This window comes from Rattus norvegicus, chromosome 10 (assembly GCF_036323735.1).
Source record: "Rattus norvegicus strain BN/NHsdMcwi chromosome 10, GRCr8, whole genome shotgun sequence".
Lineage (NCBI taxonomy): Eukaryota > Metazoa > Chordata > Mammalia > Rodentia > Muridae > Rattus > Rattus norvegicus.
This window is the reverse complement of record NC_086028.1, coordinates 63,905,118-63,915,744: the sequence shown is the minus strand read 5'-3', so window position 1 is coordinate 63,915,744 and position 10,627 is coordinate 63,905,118. Positions and strand designations below refer to the sequence as shown.

Below are 10,627 nucleotides of genomic sequence, written 5' to 3'. Positions count from 1 at the left end.
GGGTTCTAGGTCAAGAGGCTCATCCCTCTGTAGTCCTACAGACCCACACACCACTCCCCCGGTGGAAGATTAAGAACAATACTCACAAGGACTGGAACTGAGATTTAATAATGCAAGAATGAAAGGACCTCTAACAGTGACTACAGAGGTGAAGGAACCCTAAGAACTGGGGCAAGATGCAGCCCAATTCTGACTCCTGTCCACCTGAAAGTAGCCCCGAAAGCGGCTTGGCTTGGTCACTGACCACAACCTAAGCTGCTTCTCGGCTAAACTCCTGCACTTGTGGTCTGGATGCTTGACAGACTTTGCTCAATTCTCAGAAACCCACAGCTCCAGGAGACCTGACTGGTTTTGCCTCACTCTTCTCTAGGCCTAGTGAAGCCAGGGGTGCTGGTGGGTAATCTGTGTTTATAGTCAGGTCAGTCCAACTCTAAATGCTGGCCTCCTCTCCACTGGGCAGAGAGTAAAGAGACTGAGAACTTAGTCCAGTGCTGTCCACTGTTAACTACTGCCCCCAGGAGATGTCCGGCCTCTGAGGAAGACATACCTTAGCAGAGCCAGCAGCTCCCTAGAAGAAATTTTGCACGGAAAGCAACTAAGAGTTCTTATAGGGCCAGCAAGGGGGCCTAAGACAAAAATGGCCATGGTGGCCAAGTGAGCACTGCTTTATTGACCACATCTCACACTCCAGGAAACATGTGGAAACTGAACACAGAGTTTTGCTGGAACATGGTGTAAGCAGAATCTGGGCAGGGGCCAACCTTGGAGGAGTCTTATGTGGGTCTTCCAAGAAAAGTTACCATCTCTCTCCAAAAAAAAAAAAAAAGAATCCCACAGTAGGGAGAGGTTTAGAGTTCTGCAGCAATTACGGGTTGAGAGCTGTTGTTCGTAGGGGCCAACCAGGGCCTCAGCTGGCCTACCAGTGAAGGCCTGAGGGTGGTGTCTTCTCGTCCTTATTGCTTTCCAAGGAGAAGGGTGGGATCCGAACATCAAAGTGGGAGCCATCAGGTCTCTCAAAACGAAATGTGCCCCTAGGGATTGGAGAGGCTGGTTTAGAGGGTGAAAGGCCTCTTGAACTGTGTGGCTCCATGTCCTCTGATTGAGCCAGCACTGGATGAGGAAGGCTGGGATTATAATCTAAGCAGAGATCCAAGAACCTCTGACCATACACAAAACGCACTAATATTCAGATTCTGCCATTTGGATATGTACTCCATAAGTGGCCCTCCGTACTCAAGATTAATGGGGGAACCCAAGTATACTAGCAATTCCATCCCAAGTCTTGGGACCTAAGTCCTTAGGCCACAAGTTGTAAGTAACGAAAAGTCATGAAAACCACACTACCACACAGCAGTGACTAGCACCTATCTGTGCTCATCCCAGGACCTCTGCTGAACTGACCACAAGTTCAGCTTGTTCAGGTTCTTATTGTTGGCATGAGCCAAAATAGTCTCACTCCGTAGTTCAGGTTGTTCTAGAACTCATAAACCCACCTCAGTCTCCCAAATGCTGGGATTATAGGTGTCCAAGTACCACACCCAACAACTACCACACCCAGCCCCAGCTCTCACTTTGCTAACTGGCAGTTTCTGTGGAGTTGAGAACATAATCTCCAGCATACACTCACCACATGTGCCCACTGGAAGCTTGCAGAGAGACATGGCTGCTATACTGGAATGCAGGCTGCTCCTTGGATAACACCGGTTCCTAAAAGAATCCGGGCAGAATGGATCAGGCCAAGCCCCAGAAACATTCTCTGCACCATGGGGCCACCATGTGTTTACCAGATGCTTCCTTTCATCCAAGCAACCACGACAGCAGACAAATTCATAATGGCTTGCTCAGCCAATAACCTGAGGCTTTCCTTCTGTCTTTAGGAAAAGGGCACCAAAGGATGAGTGCTAAGCAGACTTTGAAAACATCTCTCAACATTCTCTCAAATGAACAAGTGCCAGCCAGGCCCTGTGCCTGCTGATTTTATTGTCTCGGTGACCGTGAAGTACTATGTGTGATCTCTAGTTTAGCAGTAAGAAACACTGTTACATAACTTGCGTAGGCCGAATGTAAAAGCACGCACCATTGATTGCAGTGCTACGAAGGCAGAGGCAGGAGGATCTACAGGCCAGCCTGGTCTACAGAGTTCCAGGACAGCCAGGGCTACACAGAGAAACCCTGTCTTGAGAAACAAACAAAACAAAACAAGTCCAAAATTCCAGAATGTGTAGCTGGAATTTGAAGGCAAGCCCTATTTAGGATTTTTGGGTTTTTTTTTTTTTTTTTTTGGTTCTTTTTTTTGGAGCTGGGGACCAAACCCAGGGCCTTGCGCTTCCTAGGTAAGCACTCTACCACTGAGCTAAATCCCCAGCCCCTGGTTTTTTTTTTTTTTAAAGAACACATAGCCCAGCCTGGCCTCAGACTCACAATAATAATCATACCTCAAATTCTGGGGTACTGGATTACAGGCGTGTGCCATACACCCAGCCCAAGCCATGCTTACTTGTCCCCCTACTTTTCCAAGTCTCTTTTAACAATGATGCTGGATGACATTAATATACTCGTGACCTTATCTCTCTAGAGACAGGGAACATCAAATCAAATCAAGAACCAGTAGAGGTATAAATGCAAGGAGACATGACACAGTTGGTGCATGTTCCATAATCAGAGTGCCTTTGTTTGTTATTGGGGAGGTGTGTGTGCATTCATTCATGTACATACATGCAACCTGTCTGATACATGGAAGTCAGAAGATAACTTCAGGGAATCAGTGCTTGCCTTCTACCATGAGTTCCAGGGACCAAACCCAAGTCAGCAGGCTTAGCGGCAAGCAACACCCTTACCCATGGAGCCATTTTACCAGCCCATAGTTTTGCTTTTGTTCAAACAAACAAACAAACAAACAAACAGGGTCTCATGTAACCCAGGTCGGTTTCATATTTTTTATGTAGCCCAAATATGCCCTTACATTTCTGATCCTTCTGACTCACTTCCTACAAGTTCAAGCTTTTAAAAGCCATGCCATCTGGGTATAATGTAGCTGGAGTGTTTGCCTAACATGCATCAAGCCCCCAGTTTGACCCCAAGTGTGGGAGCAGGGTAGGGAAACATTTCAATAAGACCTGCTACTCAACAGCAAGTACTTGAGCTTTGGGGGCTGGAGAGCCCAGCAGTTAAAAGTGCTTGCTGCTTTTGGAGCGGACCTGGTTTCCAGAGGTATGTGTTTCAAGCCAGAGGTTCATGTATCCCAGGTAGTCAAGGATGACCCTAAACTCTCACAGTGCTAAGATTAAAGGCACAAAAACCATGCTCAGTTAATGCGGTGCTGGAGTCACTCATGACTGAAGGCAGGCACTCCTCCACCTGAGCTACATCCCCAGTCCCTTATTAATTAGCTCCTAAGTCTTACCCTTCATCCGTGACAGCTTACAGACCATCTGCCCCACCACACACGAATACCCATACACACAGGAACACACACTATCCATACTGGAGAGGAATAAGACATACACGAGGTTCCCAGGCCTGCTAACAGGACCAGCAACTAGGCCATAGTGGCCCAATGATGCTCACCCTGCCCACCACCCCTCGTCCTCGAACTGTTTCCAAGGTCCCTGAGAGACTGAATATCCGCCAGTGCCGCTCCCGGAGCTGTACCACGTCACTGTCCAAGTTTTCCAAGCGTATACAGTATCGCCACTGTGAGGAAAAAAGTTTGTGTTTGAGGAAGAATGATCCTTGGGCCAGCCCACCCAGAATTCCAGAGTAAAAAGCAACAAAGGCTGGCATCTACATCTTAACAGTGTGGATGGAGGCATCCACCCTGCCCACAACAAGCGCCGTGCCTCCACACCACCCCCAGACTATTCCTGAGCTGCTGCCAAGGAGACACTCACCCAATAGACGTGGGAATTCTGGGCTTCCTGGAGGGGGAAAAGGTTTGAGGATGAGACTTAAGTCTGTTCAATCAACATATCTCAAGTGAAGTATTCCTGAAGGCGCAGAGGCTGATGAAGCTGTGACTGGAGCCAGTGATGACTGTGGGAAAACTATGGCCAAGAGCCTCCCTGCATCCTTCCTGTTCTGCCCCCTCTATAATCCTGTCAAAATCAACAGAGCTGGATGCTAGCAGAAATCCACTACAGGGCTCTGTTCTCACCAGTGTCCCTGCCAGCCTGACCTGTCCTCACAGCCCTCTTACTGTCCTGCTCTGACGGATGCTGACATCCCGTGTCTGAGTGAGGAAGTCTTCCATTTATACTTGTATCTGTAGGCCTAGCTTAAAGTGAGGCAAGACACAGATCAGTAAATATCCAGCTATTAAAGATAAAGTGTGACAATCCACACTGATTCAGGCAAGTATGTATGTATTTCTCACAAGAAAGATCTCCTCTATTAGAGGAAAGCTGGCATGAAGGACTACTTTCTGGTCTATGGGTCTATGGTCATGATGCTGGCCATTATCAAGAGGCTACCTCAACCCTACCCTGCATATGCACATGAGCACTTGAAGGCAGAACTGTGGGGGAGGGCTTAGGTTCAGATACACTCCCACTCCCAACACTTTAGTCACATGAGGATACCACACTGAATCTGGGAAGCCCTGAAGGAAGAAGCCCAGGCAGACAGGCACACACCCTCATGCCCATGTAGAAGGGGATGACGGTGACACGGATGCTCTCGGTCGTCTCCCGGTGCACGTCTGAGAGCTCCAGCCATGGGTGATTCTTCTCTTGCCAGGCCCGGAGCGTCTCTCGAGCCACAAAGGGAGGGGCTAGAAGAGACGGCGCATTAGTCCAAACCATGGTCCTGGGCAAGCCACCCACTTCCCCTTTGCTGAGAGACTACCTTTTGTCTGGTCATAGAGAAGGAATCTCTCAAAGAGCTCATGCTGGATGGGAACCTGATCCGTGGAGGTGTAGGGGAGGATGTCTTCATGGCTGACATAGTCCAAGCCTGGCACAGAGACAGAGCTGGTAAGACTCAGACAGCACAAGAATGAAACTGAGAGGAAATACCTTCTGGCCTTGCCCAAGGTAGGCGACCCTGGCATCACAGTTCTCAGTACCATGATCCCTCCCAGCAGATGATAAAACATCAGATTCCACTCCCTCAGACACCAGACCCCTGCTCCTCAGGTACCATTTGGATGCTAACTCCTCACCTGGGATGGCATAGAGGGCCCGGCTGTCATCATGGTTAGCCAAGAAAGTCACAGCTTCTGTCTGAGATCTCTGAGACTAAAGCAAAAGGTGATTCAAAGGTTCCTTAGCTACCACCCAGTCCTGAGGCCTTAAGGCCCAGAGCTGACTTGAGCTCTCTCTGACCCCTCTTTGTCCCTAAAGGAGTAAAATCCTTTCCCATGGAGAGGACCCCAGACCCACACACATTGCTTACTTACTATATGTGGGCAGTCACGGGCATCAATCAGCACTTGATAGTAAGTGTGAGTTTTGCCTTTCACCTCCTTAGAGCCATGGCCAGCAGGGTTCTCTGCTCTGTGGGATGAGAAGCAGCCTAGGTCACCCCAGAGGGGAACAAGCTGCGCTTGGCTCCGTTCATTGCCATCTCCTCTCCTAAATGGCCTGGTTCATGATCTAAAGGGGTTTTGGCATAGGTTGGCTTTTGCTCAACACACCTCCAGCCAGCCTCTCCCTAGTCAGGGCAAACGATGGAATCCCCAGGGCCCCTGCAGTTACCACTCTGGGCACCTCCTTGAAGAGGGCCAGGACAAAAAAGTCCACTTGGTATGTGAGCCCCAAGGCCACGAGAACCTTATACTTCTTTCGCCCCAGGGTTAGCTGTGATTATGTGTGGAACTTCCCTCTTTTTTTTTTTTTTTTTTTTTTTTGGTTCTTTTTTTTCGGAGCTGGGGACCGAACCCAGGGCCTTGCGCTTCCTAGGCAAGCGCTCTACCACTGAGCTAAATCCCCAACCCCGGAACTTCCCTCTTTTAATGTACCTTATTGATGATGTGAGATTAACAGAAAGATTTCCAACTGGACATCAAGAAACCAAGAAGCAGGGCTAGAAAGAGGGCTTAGTGGTTGAGAGCACCAGCTGCTCTTCTAAAGGACCCAAGTTTAGTTTCCAGCACCCACAAGAAGGTCACACAGTTTTTAACTCAAGTTCTGAGGAATCTACACCCTCTTCTGGCCTCCAGGAGCACTGCATGAATGTGGCAAAAAGTCCTGCATGCAGGCAGAACACTAATATACATTCTATAAAATAAAACCCTCAGAAAGGGAGGAACCAAGAAGAGCCTGGTGTGCTGACTCATGCCCTCCCCAGCACTGGTTTGACAAGAGGCAGAGACACAGATCTCTATGTGTTTAGGACAACCAGGGCTATGTAATAAATAATATTTAAGTAAATAAAAAAGTAAGACTAGTAATACTCATAAGGAAGGGGTAGAAGATGGCTGTGTTTAAAGGGCACTGGCTGCTCTAAACCTGGGGAGGACCCAGGTTTGGTTCCCAACACTCACATGGCGGCTCACAACCATCTGTAACTCTAGTCTCAGAGACTCCAGCTCCCTTTTCTGGCCTCCCTGAGCACTGTGCACAGACACATCCAGGCAAAAAGAAATCCATATACACAAAATAAAAACAAATAAATCTTTTTTTTTTTTTAAAGAAAGGAAGTAAAAACAGAAGCAATCCCCTAGAACATCCTCTGGGGTTTGGATTATGAAAAGGGAGAGCAGTAGGAGTTTATAAAAAGGAAGGGCAGACGGGTTCTGGGGAGGCCCAAAGAGACCCCATATACTTAAAACTTTTGTCTCCATGGGGGCGAGTGCCAGAGAAACAGGCTGGAATTATTTCTTTTATTTTAGTTGGCTGGGTTATTTTTTTTTTTCCTATTTGTTTTGTTTTGTTTTTTTTGAAACAGGGTCTCTCTACAAAGCTCTGGCTTTTTTGCTGTCCTTGAACTCACTCTGTAGACCACATTGGCCTTGAACTTACTCTGTAGACCACATTGGCCTTGAACTCACAAAGATCCTTCTGCCTCTGCCTCCCAAGTGCTGGGATTTTTTTTTTCTTTTTTTTTCCGGAACTGGGGACCGAACTGAGGGCCTTGCGCTTGCTAGGCAAGCGCTCTACTACTGAGCTAAATCCCCAGCCCAAATTTTTAAATTTATTTTATTTATATGAGTACACTGTAGCTCTCTTCAGACACACCAGAAGAGGGCATCGGATCCCATTACAGATGGTTGTGAGCCACTATGTGGTTTCTGGGAATTGAACTCAGGACCTCTGGAAGGGCAGTCAGTGCTCCTAACCGCTGAGCCATCTCTCCAGCCCCCCCAAGTGCTGGGATTTAAATGTGTGCAGTACCATGCCTGGCTTGGGGTTATTTCTAAAGACCAAGGGGATGCTGTTTTTACCCCAACTGCATATAGACAAGTCAGGCCACCTGAGGACACCATGAGATAGGACAGAGAAAAACTTACTTTTCTGGAGCTGCAGAAGCCACATCCCGGTCATACAGTCTGGCCTGCCAGGGAAACAGGACAACCCCTCGGTAGCCAAAAACACTATGGAGAAATAGCTAGGAAGAGAGAGAGACCTCAGTGAGCCTGCTGTCTAGCAAATCCATCCCGGTGGGCCCTGACCATGAAGCGGCATGGGTGGAGGCACCTGGGACAATATTCCCAGCTTTGCCATCAAACACTAAATTTAACCCAGACAACTGAAGTATTCTCATGCCTCTTCACTGGGCTGACCCCACTCACCCTTCTTCAGGTCACCTTGGCCTCTAAGAACTTTCCTTGATCTGCCCACGTCTTAGTCCAGTGTGGAGCCACTGATTACTTTTTTTTTTTTTTTTTTTTGTCTGTTTTAAGGATTTGTTTTACTTAGTTAGGTATGTGCAGGTATCCATATGTGTGTATGTGAGTGCAGGGACCCAAGGAAGTGCGAGGCATTGGACTCCCTGGTGCTATGCGACTATGGAATCAGCTCTGTCCTCCGTCTTTACTTCTAGGCTTCCTTAGCAAGTGCTTTTAGCAGGTAAGCCATATCGCCTGCCTCTTAACTGTGTTTTAAGAGTATCACCACATTAGACCTCAAAATTGAAGTGATCCTTCCGGCTCTGCTTCTGGAGTGCTGGGATTAGATGCTACTATACACCTATCTCCAGAAATCTCATCTTTTAGAAGCGTATGACTCCAGTGCACATGCACTCGCCCACAAGCATGCACACTACCACAAGCTGCCCTTTGATCTCTGTGCCTGGGCACACGCACACATGTGCACACACTCATTCTAAATAAATGTAAAAAAGAAACGTTTTTTTTAAATTTGTGGTTCTGAGTTGAACGTGGTTGCATATACCTGCAACCCCAGTGTTCCATAAGTAATAAGATCGCAAGTTCAAGGTCACCATGGGTTATAGAAGAGTTCAAGGCTAAACTGAGCTACACAGCCCCTCAAAACAAGCCCCAAATGTATGCTCTTAGTCTACCATCAAAATGAAAATGGATTGAAACTTGGGGGGATAGCTCAGCAGTATAGCATCTGTCTGTAAGACTGGTGGGTGGGCTGGAGAAATGTTTCAGATAAGAGCATGACTTCCAAAGATCCTCAGTTCAATTCCCAGCAACCACATGCTGGCTTACAACCATCTGTAATGAGATCTGATGCCCTCTTCTGGTGTGTTTGAAGACAGAAACAGTATACTCATACATAAAAAAATAAATACATTAAAAAAAAAAAAAAAAGACTGGTGGGCAAGGGGATATGGAATGAAAAGATACAAATACCACTAAGATTCAGTATTCTGACCAAATCGAGCTCCACTCAGAAACAGAATAGTCCATGAAAATGGGCACTGACCCAGCGCAATACATACCTGTCCCGTCTCATACTTTCCATTTTGTTTTGGCACCTCAAACACACCAACTGTCTCCAGCACTTTGCCCTCAGCACGGTTTCTGATCGGGAAGGAAAAGAAGATAGCAGTCCTCAGTTAGGCAAAGCCAAACAAACGAACAAAGCCCCTTAGCACACTGCAGGACCAGGGCAATGACAGCGGAGGATCAGGATGCTGCTTTTCCTCCTTTAAGATCCAGCCTTAGGCATCCGCTTGGTGACGGCTCTCCCAGTCTTCCAGGGTTTTGTGTAACTACTCCAGACTTACTTCCTCCGGTCTTTACTTAGCATTCCCAAGGTCGTGCACACTTTCACCCGCCCTCCTGGTTAACAGTGGGTTAACCATCCTTCCAACTTTGTATTTTAGCTACTGCCATGCATGCCTTGAGTCCATGAAAGACTCTGTTCTCTGAGAGAAATGCCTCGTGTGTAAGAGCATTCGTTCTGAGCAGAGCAGTTCTTCTGTTTCTCTTACCCACTGCTCCTTGACAGTGTATTCACTATGCCTGGCATTGGCTACTTTGACAAACTGTTCTGAACCAAACATGGTTCCACACATCTGTAATCCCAGGGCTCTTAAGGCTAAGGCTGGAAAATAAATAACAAGTTCTGGGCCAACCTGGCTACATAGCATGATTCTCCTAATTCTACACATTCACCTGTGCTGTAAACATGACCCCAGGACCTAGCATCTCTAGACTTCCAAAGGCACCTCACACAGCACTACACTTAGTACTTACTGCAGTCTCTCCACCCAGTGTCTTTTCACACTTACTTGTCTTAAATAGCCGATACCTCCCTCAACCACCATCAGGTCAGTTAACCTTTTAAATAGGATTGATTCTGCTATGGACCGTCAGAGCACTGCGATTTTATTTTGGAAATGTTAACTTCATACCCAACTTTTCAGTCCTGTCTGATCCCTACAAGGCTTTGTTTACACCACCACCCCCAAGCCTGGAACCCTATTTCCCAAGTCACATGGGCAAAATCAGTCTCCCCAAGGTCACATGGAAGTAGGACCCACAAAGGTAGGCACTTAAGTCGACTTGTTTCCCCCATAAAAGCATCTGAGAGCCACTGACCCAAAAGGGCCATTAAATGGCAGCCCACTACTGGTGCTGAGGACTCCAGCCAGGATGGCAGGATTCCCTTAAGAAGAGTTACTTGTTCTCCCTCGGAGCTTCCCTGCACTGCCAGGGTCCTGGGCAGTGCTCCCTTCTTGCTCTTGGCACATGTCCCAAGCAGCGCATGTCGGCTCCATGCTCCGCACCCTTTCTCAGGTGACACTCCGGTTGCCCAGAGTCAGGCCTCCTGGCTTCCTTAGCGGCTAGATAGGAAATGCTCCCTAGAGTCTGGGCCCGGTTCCCTGTCCCCCTTTCCGTCCCTCACCGGGACGACAGATGCCTTCGTGCCGTCGCTGTGGCCACCGGCGGAAGGGCCCCTGCTCCACCGACCGCACACAGTGGCCTCGACCCTCGGGTCGTGGCCAGTGACCGAGACCACCAGCGGCTGCCCACTGCTAGGGCCCGTCGGGCCACACAGCCAGCCATGTCCCGCCCGAGCGCCCGCTCGGCTGCTGACACAGGGCCCGACCCGCGGCGGGGCGCCGTCCCGCCCCCGCCCCACACTGCCCCGCGCCTAAGCCCCTCCCTCGCCCTCGGGTCCGCCCCCCGCGGCCGCGTGTGCTCCTCCAGCTACATCCGGCGCTGGTGGGCGGAAGTCCGAGTTTGGGATCACCTGATCAGAGCGTGAGCCAG

General features: G+C 48.7%; 1 protein-coding gene across 1 annotated transcript; it reads right to left on the bottom strand.

Annotated features, from left to right (window-relative positions):
• Positions 1 to 89: 89 nt before the first annotated feature.
• Poldip2 (DNA polymerase delta interacting protein 2) lies at positions 90 to 10,458 on the bottom strand. Its single transcript, NM_001401983.1, has 11 exons — positions 10,260 to 10,458; positions 8,848 to 8,929; positions 7,448 to 7,545; positions 5,396 to 5,492; positions 5,159 to 5,234; positions 4,843 to 4,950; positions 4,632 to 4,768; positions 3,891 to 3,917; positions 3,568 to 3,693; positions 1,628 to 1,707; positions 90 to 1,031 (listed from the first exon to the last, which is right to left on the bottom strand). Exons 1-11 carry the CDS (start codon positions 10,418 to 10,420, stop codon positions 917 to 919), a joined length of 1,107 nt encoding a protein of 368 aa, NP_001388912.1. The 5' UTR covers positions 10,421 to 10,458; the 3' UTR covers positions 90 to 916.
• Positions 10,459 to 10,627: the final 169 nt, after the last annotated feature.